The sequence below is a fragment of the Lutjanus erythropterus genome, chromosome 3, assembly GCF_056507025.1.
Source record: "Lutjanus erythropterus isolate fLutEry1 chromosome 3, fLutEry1.hap2, whole genome shotgun sequence".
Classification (NCBI taxonomy): domain Eukaryota; kingdom Metazoa; phylum Chordata; class Actinopteri; order Lutjaniformes; family Lutjanidae; genus Lutjanus; species Lutjanus erythropterus.
Window position 1 is genome coordinate 1,437,486 of NC_139319.1, and position 25,161 is coordinate 1,462,646.

A 25,161-nucleotide genomic window follows, 5' to 3' on the forward strand; every position below is an offset into this window, starting at 1 on the left:
CCAGTTTCTTGTGCCTCTCAATGCACACACACATTTTTGATTCATCTGCTGATTACTCTCTTGATTGATGTGTAAAACATCAGAAGACTGAAATATGTTCTGTTCAATGTCCTTAAGTCCACAGTGATGTTTCAAAATGTCTCGTTTTGTTAAAAAAAAAAAAAAAAAAAAGATTTTGGGGTGAACTGTCCCATTAAAATAATTAGTTCAATACGATTAAGGTCTCCCCAAACACTTAATGTTCATGACAACTTTATACATCAGGGACAGAAAGTATATTTACCAAAGCACTGCACTTAGGTAAACTGTAGGGGTACTTTTATGATAGAATTGAATAGAAAAACTTTATTTATTGAAAATCTTCTTTGTCTCAACAATTAAACACAAAATGCACATTTAAATCACATAATAAATATTTTCAGAGGAAAATGTTGAACTTTTAACTCCATTACATATTTTGAGGCTTACAGATACTCATAACTTTTACAATTAATAACTTGTGTGTAAAATATTTGAAAATCTTATAATATTATGATCTTATAATGATGCAGGGCAGGACTTAAATTGGCTACACTCTGACAGATGACAAAATTAGCCTAAATGAAAATGTCCAATTACAAATGACGAATTATTATTATTATTGTTGTTTGGTGCTTTGAGCACCACAAATCGGGTGCCATCTTGTTCCATCCTAGTCCCACTGGCCTGAAAACACATTCTAAAAAACAATCAAACAAAAAAAAACTTTGCAATCTCCACCCTGAACAGTTTAAAATAGACAATGAACTTTTATCTGACAATGTGTATTTTTGATTTGAAGGTGAACTGTCCCTTTAAAACATGTGGCTTTAACTACCTATATATACAAAAAAGGTCACGGTATTTTATTTTGAAAAATAAAACCGGAACTGCTTCTCATTTCTGTTTCGCTAACTTGATACTGAGGAGAGGAAGCTGGTGGACAGTAAACTTCTCGTGTCGTGCACAATGTTAAAGCAATGACCCCGGTTGTTTTAGGGGAGTTAGAGGTCTAAATGTCCGCGTGAAGGTCTTCAGACACCGGACTGCTTAGTTCTCCGCCCCGCTCTGTTTTTTTTCAGCCGCTGTTAGCCTGCGGATGCTAACTTTAGCTAGCCTGGAGCTAACGTTGCCGTAGCTACCAGCCGACAGAAGTCTTCCCGTTTCTCCGTCGTTTTTATTTCCCCGAGAGCGGAGCGGCACCGGCACCGTGAGGGATGTGGAGAGTAACTTTACAAGCGCTCGGTGTTCTGCTCCTGGCCTGGTTCTTCGGAAACTTTGTCCTGGGCTGGTTTCAACAAAACAACATCAAACCCCAAACGCAGCACAGCGAGCAACATCCGAGCAGAGACTCCGACAGCCAGGACCAGAGCTGCTTCTGCCAGGTAGGTCCCCTCAACACAGCCTTCAGGTCACACCGCCATGTTAGGACAGCTGTGATAAGTCTGTGTGAAGCTTTAAAAGAGACAGTACGACACGACATTAGTTACTATTCAGGAAATCTTCTAGTACTTTCTACTGTCATTTTATTTTGCATTCTATGTAGACGGGAAACCCAAAGACGCGCAAAGTCTCGCGAGAGTGATCATTTCAACCAGAACCTTAATCCTGTCGTAACCTAACCAGGTGTTTTCTCTCCTCAAACCCACACAGAATTTAACCACTTTAGTTTCCTATTACAAAAACATCATTAGCTTATGTAACATACACAGTGGTGAAACAACCAACACAAATCTCGCGAGAGTTTCTTAAATCAAGGGTTCTCTTCTCGACACGACCCTTAATTTGACGTCACCGTGTGTGATGCTAGCTGCTAGCAATAACTTGTGTCTGTGTTAAAGTCACATTATTGCTCTTTTTTAAAATTCCTTTTTTTTCTGGCAGTTATAAAATGAAAATGTGTCTTTATATTTATCCCAGAAACAAAACACGTAGTCGACAAATGGCTAAATAACTGTTGTTTTTATTTTATTTTCTAATTTCTTTTTATTTATCTATGAAAAACCGTTCAAGCGAGGCTTATTAGTTTAAGATTTAATTTTCCTCTCTAATCTGATTAAAATATATCACATGACCGCATGATTCAATTATTTAAAACATCTCACTGCTGGCTTCCTTAATTAATTACGAAATACAGTAAACTTATACGTATTAAACTCAGACACAGATTATCATGTTATTTCCACCACCGAGTAGCAAAGCGTGGTGTTCTGTGATTGGCTGTAGCAGATCTCCCGCCTCTTGCCCTCTCGTGGGAGTTGTAGTCCCTTGCGACGCAAATAATAAGCACTCTCAAAGGCACCTGACCTGGAAGAGGACTACAAACTTGGGGGGGGCACCGGCGGAGGGGCGGGGTTAAGTTTGACAGCTGGATGTTTGGAGGCGTGGCCCCGGGCGGGCATGGGACTGTAGGTCTGAAGGGACAGCTCAGCCACAGACAGAGCTGCTGCTGCTGTGATACTCCACAGTATGGGCACCAAGTTCACTGAGAGGAAGTTTTAATTTGAAGGAAGATAAAAAACAGACAGAAGTACAGACCAACAACAGCATGCTGAGAGAAATTTGCCTCCTCCTGCCCTTCCTGGCATTCGGTGGACTGCTGCACTCTGAGGTCAGCTGTGGTTCAGTTCATGTGATGTGTGTTTTACCTTACTGAGATTTTCCAGGTGTTTCTGTCTGTCAGCAGCCGGAGACAAAATTCAGACTCTCTGCAGAATCTTAAAAAAATGTTTAAATAAGCAGAAGAGGAAAGGACCATATCAGGACTTTGATGTTTTAGCTCCTTCCACTCATCGAGTACCAAAATCTGGCTCCATATGTTTGGTCACATCAGTCTGATATTTGATTTAAAATGCTTATTTTAACACTGGGTTTGTTTGTATGGAAAATGCTTTTTTAAGTAGGTATAAAAAGAGTAGTGCCTCATGTACTTTTATATAATTTTTAAATTATTTTTTGGTAGTTGTGTGAACTTGGCTCTTATTAGGTATCAATACCGAAAACTCAAGGTACAATAATGTCACAGTTAAAAAGTCCATGATACAATATTTATCATGATATTAAAAAGCAAAGACACATTTTATATTGGCAAAAATGTCTTTTATTAAGTAATAAATCTGATGAGAACAGCATTTTTTTGTTCATATAAATTAGTTCTTCTTTTAACTTAAAGTGCTTCTGCTTTCTGTCTTTAATAAAATAAACAAAAATAGCAGCCGTGATCTAAGCATGAGCAAATATCCAGCTAACTTAGGACTGGTGCAGAGTTGATGTAACACCTTAAACTGGCTCTTAAAGTCCATGTCTGGCAGTTACCTTTTATTTTCCACCTGGCAACGTCATTGGAAATTATTAGGAAGTTATAGACCTGTAAGATGAAGTGTTGACAAGAAACATACAATTTAGTTTGGCAGAAAAACTGGACTTGATACACTTCAGGATCTTTATCATCATCTTTAAGATACACCTTTATTTTGAAATATCTGTGTCACAAATGTCTGGAAGAATTGAGTCATGAAATTGTGAAATAATAATTTAATTGTTTAGTTATTGTCTGATATCGATCGCAGACCCCTGAATTGACTTAAATTCAAAATGTATTGTGGCAGACTTTGATATTGACAAATATTGCATAAAATATAGAATTGATAAAATATTGATTTTACACATTACACCTGGTCATCCAGTATTTTATTTTGAAGGTGAGCAGCAGATTTGTTTGAATGCAAATTAAAAAAACCAAATGAGACATGTAGGATAACAAAGCTTTGAACAGGCTTTGAATTATTACTCAGTGACACAATAGGTGTTGTGTTGTAAGATGTTCATTCATGGAAGGTTTTATTATTCAGATAAGCAATCGGGTCTTTTTTGAGCAAAAAGAATACAATTCTTTCTCAAAATGTTATATTTTCTGGATCACTTAATCCATTCTATGACAGCAAACTGAATATATTTGGGGTTTTGACTGTTGGTCGGAGAAAACAACACATTTTTAATACGTTAACAAGGGCTGGCACTTTATAGATCAAACAATGAATCTGTTTTTTTGAGAAAATCATCATCAATTTAATTAAAAATAGGGGTGTAAATCTCTTGGCACCTCATGATTCAATTTGTTTTTGATTCAGCGAGCTCTGATTTGATTATTAAACCATTATGGATGCATCTTGATACATCCAAAGTTAATATTTTAAAGCCAGGGCGTCCCAGTCAGATCATATCCATCTGCAGTTTCTCACGCTCAGCCATTCTCACCAAAACTGAAGGAGTAAACATGTTTAGAACGTAACATGATGTAAACATGACACATGTTTATGTCATGTTTCACCATTCAGTTGACCATAAAGAACATGCATCACAAAAACAAACATTACAGAATTGTTACAGGTGATCAGAATCACTTGCTGCAATGATTCAGAATCTTTCAAGAGAATATCGTGATGCATCTAAGAATTATTTCTCCCACCTGTAATTATTAATGAAAGTAATCGTCAGTTGCCACCTTAATTTACCTGTGGACGCCTGTTGACAAGCACAAAACTCCGTAAAGACACTGAGGTTATAAAAATACTCAGTGCAGTGTTTGTATTCAGAGCCGACCAGCAGACACCTGACACTGTTTTTTTAAGTCGGATAAACCAGGTGTGTCCACTGAGTTAAGACTCCAGATGATGGTTGGTTACCTGCCACTGTGTCAGCAGGTAGAGTTAATTAACAAGCCTCCTCACTGCAGCCTGGTGGTGTTAACACCACCCCTCCGCCTTTAATGCCCTCCTCTGTTTGCTGAACCCATTGACGTTGTCAGATTTAGTGGTTTCTGCTTGTTTGGCTCCTCTGAAGGTGGAACATCATTAGTCTCAGTTTAACCTGTGAGCAGCTGAAGTTGAAGGTTTGTTTGTTTTGATCAGGTGGAGGTCTGAATCTGACCTGTAGGGTTCAGGTAACAGTACACCGTACGTCCCCTCACAGTGGTGGTGGATGTATTATGTATGGAAGTGCAGGCAGACAGCGATCTGTCTGTTTGCTGGATGTTTGGGTCTTTCGTTTGTTAGTCTCATGGTGTGAAAAGGTGGAAGTGATGCCTCACTGGTGGAGCAGCCTGAGTTATGAACAGATCTGGGGATGCCCAGGTCCTTATCGGCCAATATTCAGTCAAAAGATGCAAACTGGAGATCAGGAAAATGTTTTCTCATTGCTCATCATGACAATTATTGAGCCAATTCTCAGCTCAATCTAGATTAATCAATTATGAATCGATTATTAAATGAATTACCAACTCTTTTGATAATCAGTTAATCAGTCTGTGTATTTTATTTAAGAAAAACAAATCTAAATTCTCGGATTCCAGCTTCTTAAATGCAAATATTGTCTGATTTCTTTACTTATTTTTGACAGTACCTTTCGGTTGTGTGAAAAACAAAACATTTTTTTGGAGACGTCATCTCAGGGTTTGGGAAACAACAAACAACGGATTAATATTTCTTGACCATTCTCTGACATTTTGTAGGACAAACAATTAATCAGTTAATTGAGAAAATAATCAACAGATTAATTGACAATGAAAATAATGATTAGTTGCAGCTCTAGCTGAATCTATGTCATTGTTGCACGCTAATTAACCTAAAGTAGGACTCTCACCATGATTTATATATCAGTTATTCACCCTGTGTTGATGTGGGTGTAGGATTAATACAAAACACTCTATCCAGGCTTGCTGAGTTAAAACATCTGTTTAAAAACTCTAACACAGTATATGTCATATGATGTCTACTTCCTAAAAATCTTGCTGATGAAATCATCTCTGGTATTTCCAGCAAGCATGAAACATTCACACCTGTACCGGTTTTAAAAGGGTCATCATCTCTGCAGCCCGTCTATAACATACACTACATAAACAGCTGGTATTAAAATGTGATCTGTGTTCTGAAATGTTATCCAGATAAGGGAGAACATGTTAATGCAAGGTGTAAATGCTTCGTGATCAGAATGTGATGACATCTGTTCGTCTCTGCTCTGCTTCAGCTGACAGGAGTCCTGGATGACTGCTTCTGTGACGTCGAAAGCATCGACGTCTTCAACAACTTCAAGATTTACCCTCGAATCAAGAAGCTGACAGAGACAGACTACTTCAGATACTACAGAGTAAGAGATGCTGCCTCACTGTGAACACAGTATGACTCACCTATGAATTACCTTCCAGATCTTTATACATTAAAAAAACATAAAGGCCTGAAAATCAGAGTCAGTCATCCTGAAAGCAGGATCAGATTCATCTTCTTCACTATTCACTGTGTGTTAGTGGACGTGTTTGCTGCTCGTTGTCTTCTGTTAACTGCAGTGATCATCACTTTCTTCTTTTAGCAAGAACAACAATCACATCTGGATGTGTGATCAGTTCATCTACTTCTTCAAAAATGTGTTGTTTTTTACATACAGTCTGTAAAACAGATGTTTCCGTCAGCATCAAGTTCCCTGCTGTCTTTCATCACTTCCAACTTTTAATTTTCTTTCTTTACTATTTACTGAATTTTATGACTGTTTCAAAATAAAGTACAGCTGTTTTAAATTACTGTAGTTTGTATAATTAACATACACTAATGTATACTACAGTACAATAACGACTGCATAGTTTATTTTAGGTAAAAATTAATTATTTCACACATTTGACACTTTGTTAAGCCCCGCCTCCAAACAGCAACTGTCCAATCATTGGTAAGCAACAGTAACTAGAGCTGTCAAGCTTTCCATTTCTCTCCATGTTGAAGGTGTGCAGGAGGCTCTGAGAAGAACAATACTCTGTGTTCCATGAGTCTGGACGGTGGCGTCTTTTTTTGTTGTCTTTCAAAAAACATGAAACACAAGAACACACGTGTTGAATGGATTAAAATCTGTCTTAATTAGCTGCAAACGTTAGCGTGTCTGGTAAACACCAGCTTACTAGCGGCAGTAACTTTACCTCCAGACAAACTTGTTAGATCCCACTGTATCTGCATTTGTTCTGTGGGGGTTTGAGGAGGAGGATGTGGGCTGATGAAGAATCAAAGATGCATCTTTCTCTGGCTCACAGTCTCAGGTCTAACTCATGTCCCGGCTCTCTTCCTGTGGTGATCGTGGTCCAGCTGGTCTGGCTGGGTGACCCGTCTCAAGGTCCGCTGCACTAATCGAGTCCCTGCTCTTCCTTTTCCCACGTTAATGAGTGTATTTCTGTCATCTATCATGTAGATATACCTGCTGTATTTCACCATCTGACCAATGTTAGCTGAGATGTAAGCTAGCTTTAGCCTCAGTCTGTTAGCATTAATGTTATATCATGACCGCAGCTGTTAGCTAACTTTACATAAACACTTTCACAGGGTTCTTGTTTTAAAATGTGTTGGGAAGGTATAGCAACAGTAACTAAGGAGGGTGGGGCTTAGCAAAGGGTCAATTGGTTAGACTGATTTTCAAGTCCATTGGATGAGTCCAGCACCATCTAATCAACAATCATCTATTATTTCTTAATACCTGAAGGCTAACACCAGTACAGAGACGTGGTAACAGGAACACAGACTTCTCTCAAAGTTACTCTCTAAAGATAAGAGCACAGAAGTGCAGAAATAGGAATCCCTAAGTTAGACAGTTTACAGGAAATAAGACAAGTTCAATTCTTCATTAAGGCCAAAGAGCTCCACTGTGTTTAATATGTGAATCCAACATGCCTCTCTGTGATGCAGTGACTTAACGATGTCACCACCTCTCTGAGAGATTTTTTCAGTTCCACAGAACGTTAATGATGCTGCAGAGCCGTGGTTCACCCGTGCATAATGTCAAGCAATAGCATAATCCACTTTTTCTCTCTGTATTGCAGCTTTATGTTCAGATATGCAAATCTTTAAAACTCTTTTTGTTTGGCCGACATAAACCAGACCACATGGACATTTCAGCATGTAGACGCCATGTGTGCTACTGCAGTTAGTAAAAGATTTGTGTGCACACTGGGGAAAAAAACCTGTTGGTCGATTTTTGTATAAGATAACACAAAATATCAGCAAACAAAAACGAGAGAGAGTAAAAAATAAAGTTTCCTCTAAATTATATATACATACTAATAATTTTACACTTTAACCCTTAATTACTTAACATTTCAAGGCTTTTTTGAAACTCAGCAGAGAGCTGCACAAAGTCCGTTCCATAGTTTAACACCTAAAACTGAAACACATCTGTATTTTACATTGGTTCTCACTTTGCATGTTTCCACAACCCTCTTAAATTATAAGTTTCTTCTTTTATTCCTAACTGACCACAGTTTTTCCACTGTTTTTAAGTAAACAATATGTAACTGTTTTAAGGTACAGGGCTTTTTCATTGTTAATTCTCATGTGTTTGACCTCCTGAATACCAACATGTCTCTCCTCAAGTTTTCCTGACTCAGAGTTTCTGCAGGTAGTTGCAGTGACAGCCGTGGCTGCTCTAAACAGCACTTAGACAGGACACTCCCTGACATTCAGGTTCCTGCTAATTTTAAACAAAAAACCTGTCTGTGTAGATGCTTCGCTGTGCACTTTGTGGAGAGAAAGCAAACGCCAGATAAAACAATCCAGCAGTTTCAGTGCTCAGTCACATGTAGCCGTTTTTTTCCTTGTGTAGAATAGCTGTTACATAACAGGAAGGATGGCCGAGGTGTTTATCAAATATTGTGAAATATTTTTGCAACAGATGCAGCTGCAGTCAACGAACAGATGCAGTGACAGAAGGACGTTTTCAGTTAATTCTTTAACTACAGTGTTCAGCTGGTGTTGGAGCCTCTGGTGTCATTTAATGTTCAACTTTTTAAACCCTGTTTTTGCATTTGTGGTCTGTGTGCCGCTGATATCACCTTCTGCTCTAATAAAAGGCTGCACTGATGTTTGCATAGGTGGCTGAAGCCAGCAACATTATATCAAACCAGTCTGAAAGTTTAAAAAACGTTTTTTATTCTGTTTTGTTAAAGTTACAGTCTGGGGTGTTTTAAGCTCTGGACGGAGTCAGTGGCTAAATTGTGTTGTTTTTGTTTATCTTTGTGGTCCAAACATAATCACAAACACACTGTTTGTACAAGAAGAGAATCAGATCAGTAATCAAGTTGTTTGTTGTTAAGATCCTTCCAGATTTAGGTTTGAGCAGAAAATCTTCTACACGTTGAGTATAACACTTAGTGTTATACTCAACATTATTAATATTAATATTAATATTCAATGTTGAAAAGTTGAGTTTTATTCATTCATAACAGCAGATGTGATGCTAACGTTAACGTTGTGATGCTAACGTTAACGTTAGCATCACATCTGACCGCATTCAGAGTTTAAAAGGTGCGAAGCTGAAAACGCTGATATGATGAGCTGAAGTTTGGTTTAGATGTTCTTTGTCTTGAATCTGGAGCTGCAAAGATTAATCGATTATTAAATTAATCACCAACTGTTTTGATAATTGATCAATCATTTTGAGTAATTTTTAAGAAAAATATTTGAAATTCTCTGATTTCAGGTTTTTAAATGTGAATATTTCCTGGTTTCTTTGCTTCTTTATGACAGTAAGCTGAATGTTTCTGGACTGGGACATTTGAGGACGTTGTCTTGGGCTCTGGGAAATGCTGATAGACATTTTACACCATTTTCTGACACTTTATGGACCAAATAACCAATTGATTAATTGAGAAAATAATCTATGGTGAATATAATCATTACCTAGATGAATCCTGATGTAATGTGGTAAAAAAAAAAAAGAAGTCATATTGCGAGTATTTTGACAGAAATTGTAATACGCGATACGATTAGTGGGAATTATTGTTTTTGCGTCACAATTTTCATTTTCAGTGAAAAAAATAATCAAATCACGATGTGACATTTGTTAAGATGTTTTCTTTCATCTGAAGAACAAGATTTGTTCATCAACATATCTGCAGCTCTACTGTACTTCATTATAATACGGTTCTCTTGTAATTTTTCCTTAATCAAAAAATTGCAGGGTTCTGTGATTTGGATATTGCACTTGGCCATATTGCGATTTAGATAATATTAATTAATTAATAGAGTAATTGTGCAGCCCTCCCTATGACTTTAATGATTTTTCCTTTCAGTGTCATGAGCAGGTCAAATCTAACATTTGTGAACCTCTTCAGTTAAACAAAGGATGACTCTGAATCTGACAGCCTCAGCTGTTCTGTGACATTAATGCTAACATGACATGTTGAAGAAAAACATGTTAGTAAAGGACACAGGGTCAGACTGAATCCTACCTCCATCCTTAAAACCACGTGGGCGATTCTTCCTCACAGCTGCCTACCGCTCACGCCTGATTGGTTTCCTGATAACTGCTCTGTTTGAGGATACAACTGTTTTAACAAAATGTGCAGCTTCCTCAAAACAAAGAGGTGTATGTATCTACTTGATTCTACAGCTTTTCCTTGGTCATCCTTTTATTTCCCAGGTTCAACAACATTTCATAATATATATATTTGTTAATTTTCCTGTTCCTCCAGGTCCCATTATTTTCTAGAAATCTCCATTTTGATTTGTTAATAACTTAAAGCGATTGGCAGCACTAACAGCATGTTTCAAACACACTTCAGTTTGTCTGATTATTAGTATTATTCTTCATGAGCTGATATTTCAGTCATTTTATTTTGTTCTTGATGATGTTTAACCTGACAGAGTCTCTTATGAGATCCTACTTGCTTTGACAAAAGTCATAATATATATTTGAGCAGTAATCAGGTGGTTGAAGTTGGTTTAGATGAACCTGACTTAAATGTTAATGTGATTAAATTTTAAACCTACCTGTGTTCGATCACTAAAACCTCACGACTCCACTTTCTTTTGTCTTTTCTTCAGGTGAACTTGAAGCGACCGTGTCCCTTCTGGCCTGATGACGGACATTGTGCCATCAAAGACTGTCATGTGGAGCCCTGTCCAGAGGTCAGAGGTCAACCACAACCACACCTAATTTATAATAATAATAATGTAACCTGTACATTTAAATAATTTATTAACTGTGAATTACTTTGGATCTACGCCGCAAACACTTTTTGTACCATTTACAAAAGGATGATTTAGGGTTCTTTTATTTTTCTGTTTAAATTAATTTGTCTCCTGTTGTTTTTTTTTTTTTTGTTTGTTTGTTTGTTGATCCTGGTTGTGTTTCACAGAGTAAGATCCCGGTGGGCATCAAGTCTGGAAACTACAACAAGGTGAGAGTGAAGAAGATGACTGTTGTCATGAATGATGTTGGTGTTTCAATATTATATCTGATGTTTTTAATTTAATATTACTGCTGCATTAATGTGTATGTTGCATTTTTTCTGATGTAGATGTTTAAGGTTGAGCTTATTTTAGCTACTGTTGGCTAGTTTAATCTACAGCAATGTATCATGGTCTGTAAAATCATTATACTGTATAGCATATATGCCAGAATAACCTAAAAATACCAAGATATTATATTTCAGCCATATTGCCATTTTTACCAAGAGATTTTATCTGGGTCCCCAAATAAATAAAAAACAATGGAAGAAATTCTGAAAATTTCATGTTGATAAGATAATATAAGATGACGTGGAAATGGCAGTAAAAATGATTAGGGATGTTCATTTATGCACGAGTGAACTCTTCCCAGAATTTATTGATAAGGCCTGTTGTGAACTGGGAAGCAATGTTATGGCATTTTTATAAAGTGGGTCCCCTGGTACAAAGTTTGTGAAACACTGCTCCAGTGAGTGTGTGAAGCAGCAGGACGGTGTGTGTGTGTGGGACTGAGTCAAAACAAACTACAGCGTGTGTGTTCATGGTGATAAAGGAACATGTCAGCAGTCCAACAATGTGGCTCACTGATGTTTTTAATGGAGCTCTGTGACACAGGAAGGAGATCTATCAGGCAGTGATACACACATTCAGCTTTTAGTGTCGGTTTTAAAGTACAGAGCAGAACATCACATGACCCTTTTAATTAAACAGCTGAAAAGCTGAACTGTAAACGCAGCCTGATTTTATACCTGACAACAAACTCCTCTTTATTTAATGGAGTTCAGGACCAGCTGCATTTGTTCCAGCGCTTTCTGTCTGATTCAATAAACACACACACACTGTAAACTCTCGGACCACTCAGCTTATCTCCTCGGACAGTTTCCATGTAGAGGACCGAGGACTGAGTGTTTGCCACGGTTGGCTCGCAGCCTGATGTTTGTCTTGTAATGACCTGAAAGTGTTTGAACATCTGCACTCGTCTCAGTCAAGGTCGAATCTGTTTCACTGACCGTCAGCCGGGAAACACTTACTGTTAGAACAGAGGGGGGAGTAAAGAGAACATGAATGTGCAACCTCAGCAGTGAGTGAGGAACGTGTCAGACTGCAGGAGTTTACAAATCCTGCAGGTTAGTCGTGTAGTCAGCGTGAGAAAACAGCCTCATAATGAGGTAGTGTAGAGCTGCAGAGATGTCCTGACCTAAAAATCTAGTTCCTCAGACAGAAGAAAACATGTTTGTTGGTTACAAACCCCAAATGTTGCATCATCGTGATTTTAATAGGTTGTGTTTTTTTTCCAGGTAAGGATGATTATTTGTAATGCAAAAAGGATAATTCCCACTAATTCCCACGTATCACAAGTCACAATTACAGTCAAAATAATTGCAACATGACGTTTTTTTTAACCATATCATGCAGCCCAACTCAGAACTCATATTTATTATTGCTCTGCACAGACTTTAAATCAGTGTTTCACCTGAAATCTATACTTTATACAGCTTGAAAAGTGTCTGTTTAAAGTTTGTGACAGTGACTGACAGTGTTTACACTGAATACAAAACTTTGAAGTAGAGCTGAAACAATTATCGATCACATATGTCGATCACTAGTTCTCAACTATTCAACTAATCGGCAACTATTTTGATAATTGATTCATATTTTTGTGTCTTTTTCTTAATGAAATGTCAAAATTCTCTGATTTCAGCTTCTCAAATGAGAATATTTTTTGGTTTCTTTACTCCTCTCTCACAGTAAACTGAATATTTTTGGGTTGTTGACAGTTTGTATATAAATTGTCCTGACGTCTACCACTGATTTATAGATTTTATTGTGTGACGCACCTTGTAAGTCTGAGTGATTGAAATGGAATTGAATATCAATATTAATATTTTTTGAGGTATAGTATCAAAGAACGTTAGCCAGTTTAAAAAAAGCTGGATGAGATTTTCGTTTCTGTAATTTTATTTTGATGTTATGTTTTGTGATGGTGGGAACACGACCACTTTTGTCCACTGGTGCCTTTAAAATCAACAAAATAAAGTTATAAAGTGGAGATTAAAATATTTCATGACATGTAGAGCTGTAATACTTCTGTTACTGACGTCTCCCTCCATCTCTCTGTTTCTCCAGTACTCCCAGGCAGCCAACACGATGTCGGACATGACGGAGTGCGAACAGGCCAAAGAACTGGGCGCCATCAACAGCACCCTGAGGTGACACCACCGTCCTCCTCCTCCTTCTCCTCCTGTGTGTTTTATCTGTCTGTCAGCTGCAGCAGCTCATTTACTCACAATGCAAAGCAGCTCCAGCAGCTGATAGTAAGCAGTCAAACATTGACCAGCGTCTGAGCTGCAGCTGCTGCTTGTTTCCCACCGTTCAGCAGCAGACTGACCTTCACTGCACCGCTGTCACGGAAAATGTGGAGGGTCATCACAGGTTCAGACGGAGTTAGAGACTCTTAGAGGAAGATTCAAACCACAGAGGAGCTATAATTAGGGCAGCACCTAATTAATTAAATTCTTTTTTTCTATTAGTCGATTAATGTATGGAGTAATTTATTGATTATTCTGAAAATTTTAGCAATATAGCAATTAATTTACCCAAAATAAATATAAAAAATGTATGATTCAGTATACTGCCATACTGTAAGCGAGGTGATATATTGATATTTATTTTTAATTTAACTAAATTTTAGGGAAACTGTCATAGTATAGAGAAGATAAGACCATATACATAAAATCTGAGTTAAAAAATGTTTCTTTTTTTATGTAGTCAGTACAGTGAAGTAGATAACAGCACTGCTGTCTACTGGTTGGGGTTTAAACAAAACAACAACACAAACAGCCACAGATCTTAGCTTGTATCATGACATCACAATACAGCGTTTTTGAGAATCAGTACAGTATCACAAAAAATAATATTGTGATACTCCCTTAAAATCCCCCTGAAAGAGACACATAAAGCACATTAGAAAAATGATAGTAGCTGCATATTTTAATCTAATCTCCACCCTGTTTAATATCCAGTTTAATACATTATTTGTCAGATACCACACTGGAAAAGATACCTGACGTCAGATTCAAAGGGTTTGTCTGACAATAGATGAATTTAATCACTTTAACTTTTCCCTGAACTGAAGCGTTTGACTTCAACAGGGAAAGAAATTGATTTTTTTTTTTCTTCAGTGGAGTAATATGCAGTTAATACCTGCAGATGGTGTAAAGTTACTTTTAAAGCACTTAGAAGAGCAATTTTAAGTGGTTGCTACTAACCCTGGCGACACACGTAGAGCTGATCTTTCTTGTAAATTCAAAGCTTTTTATGTGTTTCTGGATAAAAAGTGGACCATCGCCTTGTTTGATGGTGAGTGAGGAGGAGGAGTTTCCCTCCTGCCTGTCTGCTCTGCTTCTCTCTCTCTGACAAACATGAGGAATAAGTATGGAATTTCAAAAAATACAACCACCAACAGCAGTGATTCTAATAAATATAATGATTTTTGTTATTTCATCACAGCTCAGAGACAAATGAAAAGAGACAGAAAGCCTGGGATGCATATTTGCATCATTTATATCATACATATAATTTATATCATTTATAGTAGAATATCAGTGTGTTTTCATTCATTTGCAGGGAGCTCTGTGTGACCAGTCTAGGAGATTAACTTGGTTGCTGGAGCTTCTCTGTGTGTCCCTGCTGTAGCAGAAACACAATCAGCATCTTAATAATCCTAATATTTCTTTTTTATTGCTGCTGTCTTCACAAAACGCTCCGGTTCTTTCACTTGAAGTGTTTGTGCAGGACAGTTGTACTGTTGTGTTGCACAGCACCACATTGTTTGGTCTCTGTCTAATATACTTCCACACTTCAGATGATCACAGGCATTTGTTTGTTTGTTTGTTTGTTTTTTTCCTTTGACCATCCTCTGTGATGCTCCGATTCACATTATGCAGGTGGACATATTTCTTTGATTGATGAAGCAGATTACCTTGATGAGTCGCCTCAGGCCTCGTCATTAAACTACACACTTGGGACTAAAAACCTGCTCAACTCGCTCACTCAAAAATCTAAAAATGACTTCAGGGCGAACAAACCAGGATGAAGAACAAGACTTCAGGAGTCTTGACTTTCATCCACTTTGTACAGTCACACAGTCTCACATATGACACGTATGTCATATCACAGAACATATTTGTTTTTTATTACACGTATGTCTTTACAGATAGAGTCAGTGGGATTTATCCGAGCTGTTCCTGAATGCATCAGGACGTCACCTAACGTTTTGGGTTGATTAAAAGTTCTGAGAAAAAACTAAAGAAGAACAGACAGAGAGCTGCAGGTTCTCTGCAGAAACAGACACCACTTCACATTTCTACTGGGTCATAAGTGGTGAGAGATTATGTATTATGAGTTTACATTGTTGTTATCTGGAAAATGGTGCAGATTATACCTTTAACATCCCTCTCAACATATATTTTTGAACATATTTCTTTATTTTAATATTTTTTAAATATTTTTTTATATTTTTTTATATTTACCTATTTTTCATAGATACAGACTTCCAGATTTCTTTCAGAAACGAGGAATTCACCACTTTTTTTAAGCTCCATTGTGTCACTGAATAAATTTGCCGGCACCAGTTATAAAGGCTGTAAAAAAACCAACAGTTACAGACTAAACATTTAACCTCTTACAGCTCGTTCAGACTCTGTTAATTACGGAACAAAGTTTGTGATTAATATTCTGACTTCGATATTTAATTAATTTATGTTTTAGTCCTAGAAAGTGTAAAAGATGAGCTACTAATTTCTTGGTGGTTTTTTTTGTTTTCTTATTCTAATCATTTTAAGTTTTAGAAGTTTAATGAAATGTTTAATTGGAAAAACGCAGTTTGAGTCCTTGTAATCTTTGATATTTATATTTTTCTTGCAGCCTGTCTTTATATTTTTCTTCTCTTTCTATTTGTGTTTCCTTGTTACACGACACTCATTCTGGAAGGAAAAATGAAGAGTTTCTTTGTACAGGGAAACTTTTCTTTAACTGCCATGTGACAAGAGACACTTTGACTTCACTTGTTTAAACGTAAAATCACCAACAATGAAAGAAAGTACCGCACAGAGTTTGTGTTTTTTGGTTCTTGATGAGTTTCTGTTCTGTGATTACTTAAGTTCATTTTATTTCCTGTTTCAGTAACCAGAGTAAAGAGGCGTTCGCTGACTGGGCGAGACACGACGATGCTCAGGACCACTTCTGTGAGCTTGATGGTGAGAATTTTCTCTGTCTGTCCAACACGTTCATCTGCAGCACAATATATTGATAATATCAATCAATATTGTGATATGAGCCTAGATATCATTAGATGGTGATGTGTCATCAGTGTCGTCTTCTCCTGGTTTTTAAGGCTGCATTTCAGTAAAGTGATGTCATCTTCTGAACTGACCAGACGGTTGTAGTTGTTTTACCCAGTTAGTCATTATGTTCACATTACTGATGATTATTGATCACAAAACTCAAACCTCAAATCACAAACCAATAGTCACTCCTACAATAATGTTTCAATATCATGTTAAAAATATTGTGATATTATTTTTTTTTTAATGTGACAGTGTTTTCAGTCCATTAAAGACTGTTCTGTGTGTGTGTGTGTGTGTGTGTGTGTGTGTGTGTGTGTGTGTTAGATGAAACCTCTCCAGATGCAGACTACGTAGATCTGCTCCTGAATCCGGAGCGATTCACTGGATATAAGGGTCCTTCAGCCTGGAGAGTCTGGAACAGCATCTATGAGGAAAACTGCTTCAAGTGAGACAAAACACACACACACACACACACACACACACACACACACACACACACACACACACACACACACACACACACACACACACTCAGACAAGCTTTGTTCATAACACTGACATTGCGTGTCTCTTCTCTCTGTATAAATCTGGTATTTCTGCTCAGTTGCAGATAAAGATGAGGCTACACTAATATTTTTACAGTTATAATATTTGTGGACGTAGATTCCAGCGGTGGTTGTGTAGGATTCTTTCCAACTCAAACATTTTCAGAAACTCCAGAGTATTGTAAAGTTCAAAAATCACAACTTATTGGAAAAAAAATAGAGGTAATTATTTCCAAAATGTACATGTTTTTATCCAGTTCAGTACTCTGCTTCAGTCCATATTTGTTGGTGTTAAGCATTTTTAAAACAGCTGATTTTTGTGAAAAAAACTGTTGTCGCACACAATTACTGAGGTGGACCTTCAGTACAGTCATAACTCACACCATGACTACATGATGCTTCCAGATAGTATTTGATCCGAGGAAGCTGACTGATTGTTTTCTGAGGGAAAGAATCATCTCAACAGTTCATTAACTGCAATTAAATGCATCCTTTGTCTTGAATGTAGCCTTGAACAACAGTGAACATTTAAACATCATCACAATATAAATCACACAACGTACCACCTCAGAAAATATTGAGCTCTCCAACTACCACGTTACTGTTTTGCACCGTTTGTTGCCAGCAGCTGCTGTGGATTTTGCACTTCAGTAGCTGCTAACACGTCTGCTTGTTCACTTCATTTCCAACACAGCGGCTGAAAATAATCCAGAGTCGCACTTCTCTTCATGATAGTTCCTGTTTAAAGCCACAACTGCAGTGTTTCTGAACCTTTCATTTTCAGTCTCTTCATTTTACCTCTGCTTACTATACACACACACACACGCACGCACGCACGCACACACACACACACACACACACACACACACACACACACACACACAGTCGATGTGACTATGTAGCAGGCTGATATTAAAACAAAAATACACGAGAGACGAAACTTACTTTAAATACCATCTCAGTGACCTCATTCGTATTTTGTGCATTTTAATTTTAAATTTTGTAGTATTTTGATAGCATTATATTTTTTAATTAATTTATTTCATTTAAAAAAATAAATTTTCTTACGGTGTGTACCACTAGAGAGAAATCACGTTCCTCCAGTGGTACACGTGCCACAGTTTGAGACTCTAGGTTCTGTTGCAGTGTAAGAGTTCAAGAGTGTCTGTGTATTTTTAGATATATTTGTTATCACCATTTAAATTCTTAATAATCAGCATCTATATGAGAATATTGTATCCTGTCTTTGTTTATAAGATTCACAGAAGAACAAAGAGCTGCTCAAAATCTGGGAAATTATGAATGTTGGTTATTGAGAGGAGTTTGTTTCCTAATGTGTTCTTTCTGTCTGACTTTTATTCTTTGTGTTCAAACAAACTGCAGGTGAATCAAATAGATTTTTGACATAAATAAAATGAATATTCAGGAAACAGTGAATTCTGTTCTGTGTTCTTTTATTTGTAAAGTTTAAAGTTGTTGGTGATGATTATTGATCATTAATAAAAAAAAACTTTATTTGTTTTATTTTTTTCTGGTTGACAGGCCCAGATCAGTGTACCGACCTCTGAACCCTCTGGCCCCGAGCAGAGGTGAGTCTGAAAAAAAATAAATAAATCAATAACTGCTCAGTTTACAGTTTGATCAGCTGCACTTTCAACAAACCTGAAGTGGATCTGAAACTCAGATTTTTGTCGTCATGTCAGTGGGTTTGGTACCGAAATGTGTCTGCAGTCAATAACAGAAACATCTGGTCACAATCTGAATCTTGTTCAGTTGATCTTTGATCAGATAGTTAATCATTTAATCAGTCCGGTGTTTGACTGTGAACTTCTCGTCCAGCTGCTGTGTGTGAACAATATTTCACTTAGGAGAACTTCTTTTTAGAACTGAAACATGTCGGTAGTCTTTAAAAGAAAGCACTGAAAAAAAACTCCACCATCTAAGGGTTTTTTGGCCCTCATGTTTATGATTTGTTTTAATTATAATAATTGATTATAATTATGATAGTAAGTCATAAAGTTGTAATTATGTACAAAGTGAAATGGGCTTTCTCTGGTTTCACATGTATTTATCTTAGTGTTGAAAGAACAGACCACTGAGGAAGTGAAATCTGTCTTTTTCTTTTCTTTACCTCAGCTTGAGAACAGAGACATGAAAGAGAAGCTGTTCATAAATATCTCTAATCCGCATCTTTACCCATAATGCCTCACGAGAGCTTACAGGAAATGAAGACATAATGTACTGATGTGGCAAAGGGATTTTTACCCGGCATCAAATGGCTTTGTTTTTAAGAATTAAATCATATGAAGAAAAAGAGGCTTGAGAAATGAAAAATAAACTCTATCATTGACTTTCTTAAAGACCTTCACCTTCTGAAATGAACAGAAAGTAGTAAAAAGGTCTTGAATGAGAAGACGCTCTGAGAAAGAAGTAGTGATAGTGATGAAATGAAATGAATAATTTTTAGACTGTTTTGTGTCATAAAATAACTAACAAGAACCTGCAGCTGAAGCTCCTCGTGTTCCTGCTCCAACATGTTCTGGTTTTTGCATCTTTTCCTGAGTGTGTTTATCTGTTTGTGTTTGTGATGTTGCAGAGGTGTGTGTGTGTGTGTGTGTGTGTGTGTGTGTGTGTGTGTGTGTGTGTGTGTGTGTGTGTTATTAATAGATCAGATCTAACAGAGCTTTGTTCTCTCTCTGTCTTTCTGTGTTCAGGAGACGACGATGGTGAGTAAAACTGAACTGAACTGAATGTCTTCACTTGAATTTATTTTTAGCTGCGTTGTTTTTAAAAAAAAATCCTGATAAGATCTTTTGTCTGTTTTCTCACGTTGCAGGAGAGGGTTTCTACAACTGGCTCGAAGGTAAATGAATCCTCATGTTTTAACTCTATGACATATCCTTTACCTTTTAGTTACCAAGGAGCTTATTTGCATCAATCTGAAAGAAAACATGATTTGTCATCAGTCTGCTCCTGCTGTACATTTAAAAACATTTTGAATTTAAGTCTCCGTCCTTGTGTTAATCCAACGACAACACATGATGTTTCTGGTCGTCTTCACCAGCCTCAGTCTGTCTGTATCTCCTCCAGTGTTTCTGCAGACGGTCCACCCGCTCAGAGAGAACAGTTTGTTGGGTACAAACAGGCCCAAAAGCTTCCACACAGAGCTGTCAGTCACCTGCTGTACAGCCTGATTAACATGATGTCTGTCAGAAACAAAAGCATAAAATCAGACCACACTGAGAGAAGTGAAACTGTGTGCTGGAGATGACAAGTTTAACTTCAGTTTATCAAATCACACATTTACAGACATGATAAAGTCTTAATAAGCCTTATTTTCATTCTGATCCTCATGTAAAAAGAGTAAAGACACAGGAAGGAGTCGAGCTGACTGCGTGATATCAGACCACAAACATAAAACTCACACAAGTCACTGCAAGACATATCTATAAAAACATACACAATTATAAATGTCCACCAAAGGTTTTATCTAATGCTGTTCCAGAAATCAGCGGTAACGCTTCAGATTTAGAATCGTTGTAGCAGCTCAAACTTCAGTTCACAGAGATTAAAATGAACTAGTTCACATTCCCAAAAACTTACTAAAGTTCATTTCATCCATTTTTAATTCATTAATTTAATTTGAAATAGAACCAGGAACACTGGAGTCTACATTATGACATTATACTAAATTGTAAACAATATTCGTGTTTTTGTATTTGTTTTATATGTAAGTGTAAAATTACTTCCTGCATGAATTTTAACATGACAGTTTTGTCCTTACTGGTGAAAATATATGAACTGCAGTATTAATTTGTGCACATATATGTTTCTCATATCAAAACTCTTGTATTGATGACTAGTGTATTTTAAGTAGTCTGTCAGATATGAAGGAAAAAAAGACTTGGTATGTAAGTCATTTTGAGAGAGTTTCTCATTATTTTGTGACGGTGACTGTTTTGAAATACTAAATCATTATTTTGATTATTAAAACATGTCGTGATTAACTCTCTCTTCACTGTTTTCTCTCTCTCTCTCTCTCTCTCTCTCTCTGTCTGTCTGTCTCTCTCTCTCTCTCTCTCTCTCTCTCTCTCTCTCTGTGTGTCTCCAGGTTTGTGTTTAGAGAAGAGAGTTTTCTACCGACTCATCTCAGGTCTCCACAGCAGCATCAACATCCACCTGTGTGCTGAGTACCTGCTGGACGGTACGACCAGCTCATCTTAATACAAGACTAGACCGGATATGAGTTTAGTTTAAAGTTTATGAAATCTCTAAATCAAAGTGTTGAGTGTCGTATCATCATGTACTGAACTGTTGCTGTTTGGTTCCTCAGAGGGTTGGGGCCGCTCAGTCTGGGGCCCAAATGTTCAGGAGTTTCGGCGGCGATTTGACATGGCAGAGACGAAGGGCGAGGGCACGCGGCGGCTGAAGAACCTGTACTTCCTGTACCTGATCGAGCTGCGGGCGCTCTACAAGGTGGCCCCGTACTTCGAACGAGCCTTCGTCAACCTGTACACTGGAAACACGCAGCAGGACGAAGCCACCAAAGAGCTGCTGCTGCAGGTCTTCAACGAGATCAAGTGAGAAGAGCTCATTTGTCTTCGTCTTCTAAAGTCAAATTTAATTATAACATTTAAAAAAAACAACTACAGCTGAGTTAGAAAATAGATTTGTTGGTCCAGACTGGTAAACTACTGGTTGTATCACCACCAAATTCCTCATTTTGTGCCACCGGCAGACAAAAACTTGGACGCTGGTCCAAACACTTGTCACTTAATTACACTGTTTGGACAAATATTACAAATAATTAATAATAAATAATATAAAAGTGCTGGCTAATGAAATGAGTGTATTAATCTCAGTGTACAATTGCCGAAACATATTATAAATGTGTCGCACTTTATGCTGTGCATTATGAACGTTGCACATTAACCTAAATTTAGTTTAATGAGCCGTCACCTGTCTGACTTTACTGATAACATCCAGATTTTGGACAAACACACTGAGCGAGAGGGGCTGCAGCCCTGACTAGTGTCAGGTGTCAGCATCGTACACGAATCAAATATCGATAAACATTTTAATTGATTAGCATTTCTGGTGCCAACTAACGAGGTTGGCCATGTTCAGGAAAGATAGTTAATTATGGGACCTCGTTCCTAAAATGTCAGTATAGACGACCTGGAAATGAAACTTAGAAAATCACTTTCCTGAACCTTTAACCAATAAAGACAATCCTTAGTCGCTGCACTGGTAACACGCTAACAGTTAGCTTGCTAACATTCTAAATATTAGCAAAAGCATTTCCATCCAAAGTATCTGGAACCTGCAGTCCTACTTTTCAAAGAACTAAAAGGTTTCTTTAGCCTGTTTTTGTCTGCATTTCTGGATCTAAAGACCCACAAAGATTAGAAGACTTAGTCCACTATGCAGCAACTTGGCAGTCAGTCCGTAAGTCATCTGCTTTCTTCCGTAGCTGCACGTTGATATGTCGAAGCACAGTAAATAAAAAACAAACTGGTTTGCAGCTACAGATTTCTAAAACAGTTGACTGAAACAGAAACTTAACTTTGACCCTGGTCGCTGTGAGTTCCTTCAGAGCCTCCTGGTCTTTTGTGGAAGGTTCCTGTGTCGGCTGCTGTTAGCATTAAGATGTTCACAGCTGAATCTGATAGATATTAATTTACGTGTGACATGCAGAGCTGAGTCTCAGGTGTCCTTTGACCTCCTTACAGACGATAAACGCTGCGGACGTTTCCTCTGCTGCCTCCTCCACAGTGTACATCAGACACATTCAAAGTTTAAACTCTTGCTTTAATTGAAAATATATCAAATCCTGGCACTCACAGTTGAGTTAAGTGTTTGTTTTTCTGTCAGATCAACAAAGAACAAGGACAAAAATAATCTCTTCATAGTCAATCTGTGGACTTGATGTTAAATTAAGTGCTGTCAAACACTCAAGACTGGAACACAACCACAACTATGAATCCAGGAAACTTTGAAGTGCTGCCTGTTAGTTGTACTGGACTCATCTTTTTTGCAGGTCATTTGTAGGTTCAGTTGTTATTAGAAGACTAACGTGTCCTCCTGTCTTCCAGAGCTTTCCCAATGCACTTTGATGAGAAGTCGATGTTCGCCGGACACAAAATGGAAGCCAAAACGTTAAAGGTGAAACTGAACTCTATCACACACACAGAGAGACGAGTCCAGCATGGTTTGTTTTCATGGTTTCCACAGAGCAGGTTTTTTTTTATTCTGAAGTTTGTTTGCTCTCATTTTAATGAGCGATGAAGCAGATGAGCCAGAAACCTTTTTGTGTATCAATGCAGCATAACCTTTAACAAATCAATGACACCACATTTAACTCTTTTTATCTGTCTTATCGTCATAAAACACATAAGAATACACATTTGATATCAGATGTTTGTGTGAAAAACTGAATCTCGTCTCTCGTTCATCCTTCAGGAGGAATTCCGCCTCCATTTTAAAAACATCTCCAGGATCATGGACTGTGTCGGCTGCAGTAAATGTCGACTGTGGGGGAAACTGCAGGTGAGCCGCTTTAATCTGTGTTTCTTTTTTATTAACATCAAATACAAAGTGAATTTAACACCTGTCAAGTGCCAAATGTGAGTAGATTTGATATGGAAATAATCCTTAGTTGCAGCCCTACTCTGCTGTTGTAAACATTTAGTTATATTCATAATATTCAACTCTAATCATCTTCTGCATTTACTCTTTAAAAAAATTATTTAGTGATGAAATAGAAGCTAAACGTTTTTAAAGTGGCAGCAGAATCCAAAATACGTTGTATTTTAAATAAGATGTTAGGCCGATTCCAGGCAACACGAGTGTGAGTTGTATAATCGTTTCCTAAATACAAATACTTGTATTTAAAATAATTATTTTCTAGGGTGTAGATTTTGTTAAATCTTGCTGGTACGGTGGTGAAGCTGGCGGTAAATTTCATTCTACATTAAAAAAGTCTTAAATTGACCTGGGAGAACCCTGGAGGTACCCCGTACAGCACCTGTAGTCCTGCTGCCTCGCTGAGCTCGCTGACAGTTCTCGTGTGTCTCCTGTGTGCCGTTTGCAGACTCAGGGTCTGGGTACGGCCCTGAAGATCCTCTTCTCTGAGAAGGAGATCCAGAACCTCCCTGAGCACAGCCCCTCCAAAGGTTTCCAGCTGACCCGACAGGAGATCGTGGCCTTACTGAACGGCTTCGGCAGGTACGTTCACAGCCGTTCTGTCCACTATTTATTTTACTGTTTATTTTGTCCACGTCAGATTGGGCTGTAATAATTCTAATTATATTTATATAACTATAAGCAACTCCTGTGTTCTGTGAGCTATGACTATAACTATACTATAACTATAACTGGTTTGTTGAGAGCGATTAGCTTCAACGTCTTTTCAGACGATGTTTAACCTCACCGGTTAAATTGTGCTCCACGGGTTAATTAGTTGCCAGGAAAATAATTAGTATGTAAATATGTGATAATCTAAATTAAGTCAAAAATCTGAAATCTCCCTCCCTCCTTCAGGTTGTCCACCAGTATAAATCAGCTCCACAACTTCCGGCTGCTGTTGAAGGAGAACAGGTAACAGATGGTGATGTTTCACCTGGCCAGTAGGAGGCGCCAGCCCTCAGAGAACTGCAATGTCTGTCTAATCCTCGCCCAGAAGAAGAAGATGGACTTCTTCATGGACATCAGGATCAGCAGCAAACAGCAAACACTCTCTCTTCTCCCAGTAATCTTCCTTTTCTTTCCCTCCTCCTCCTCCTCCTCCTCCTCCTCCTCCTCCTCCTCCTCCTCCTCCGTCGGGTAGATCATGAATGTTAACTATTCTGCCTCCTCTCGCCTACGTCAGAAAAGTTTCCAGGTTTTGAAAACTTTTTTTTTCTCTGCTGTAAAACTTGTCAGCCAGTGATGAACTTCGACCTTTTCTCATTTAAATACGTTTCGGTCTCTTTGGCGGCGTCGACCTGTAAAATC

General features: G+C 37.8%; 1 protein-coding gene across 2 annotated transcripts; it reads left to right on the forward strand.

The window, feature by feature from the left end:
- Nucleotides 1-422: 422 nt before the first annotated feature.
- On the forward strand, nucleotides 423-24,963 carry ero1b (endoplasmic reticulum oxidoreductase 1 beta). Of its 2 annotated transcripts, none has more exons than XM_084714595.1 (16): nucleotides 423-1,403; nucleotides 6,043-6,162; nucleotides 10,869-10,952; nucleotides 11,183-11,224; nucleotides 13,401-13,483; nucleotides 16,458-16,531; nucleotides 16,946-17,066; nucleotides 18,709-18,755; nucleotides 19,881-19,892; nucleotides 20,003-20,029; nucleotides 21,278-21,370; nucleotides 21,500-21,746; nucleotides 23,262-23,331; nucleotides 23,629-23,715; nucleotides 24,260-24,393; nucleotides 24,709-24,963. In XM_084714595.1, the coding sequence occupies exons 1-16, from the start codon at nucleotides 1,236-1,238 to the stop codon at nucleotides 24,767-24,769; spliced, it is 1,470 nt and encodes a 489-aa protein (XP_084570721.1). In that variant the 5' UTR covers nucleotides 423-1,235; the 3' UTR covers nucleotides 24,770-24,963. The 2 variants fall into 2 exon arrangements, with proteins under 2 accessions (XP_084570721.1, XP_084570720.1); XM_084714594.1 differs by lacking the exon at nucleotides 423-1,403 and adding an exon at nucleotides 2,471-2,629.
- The last annotated feature ends 198 nt before the right edge of the window (nucleotides 24,964-25,161 follow it).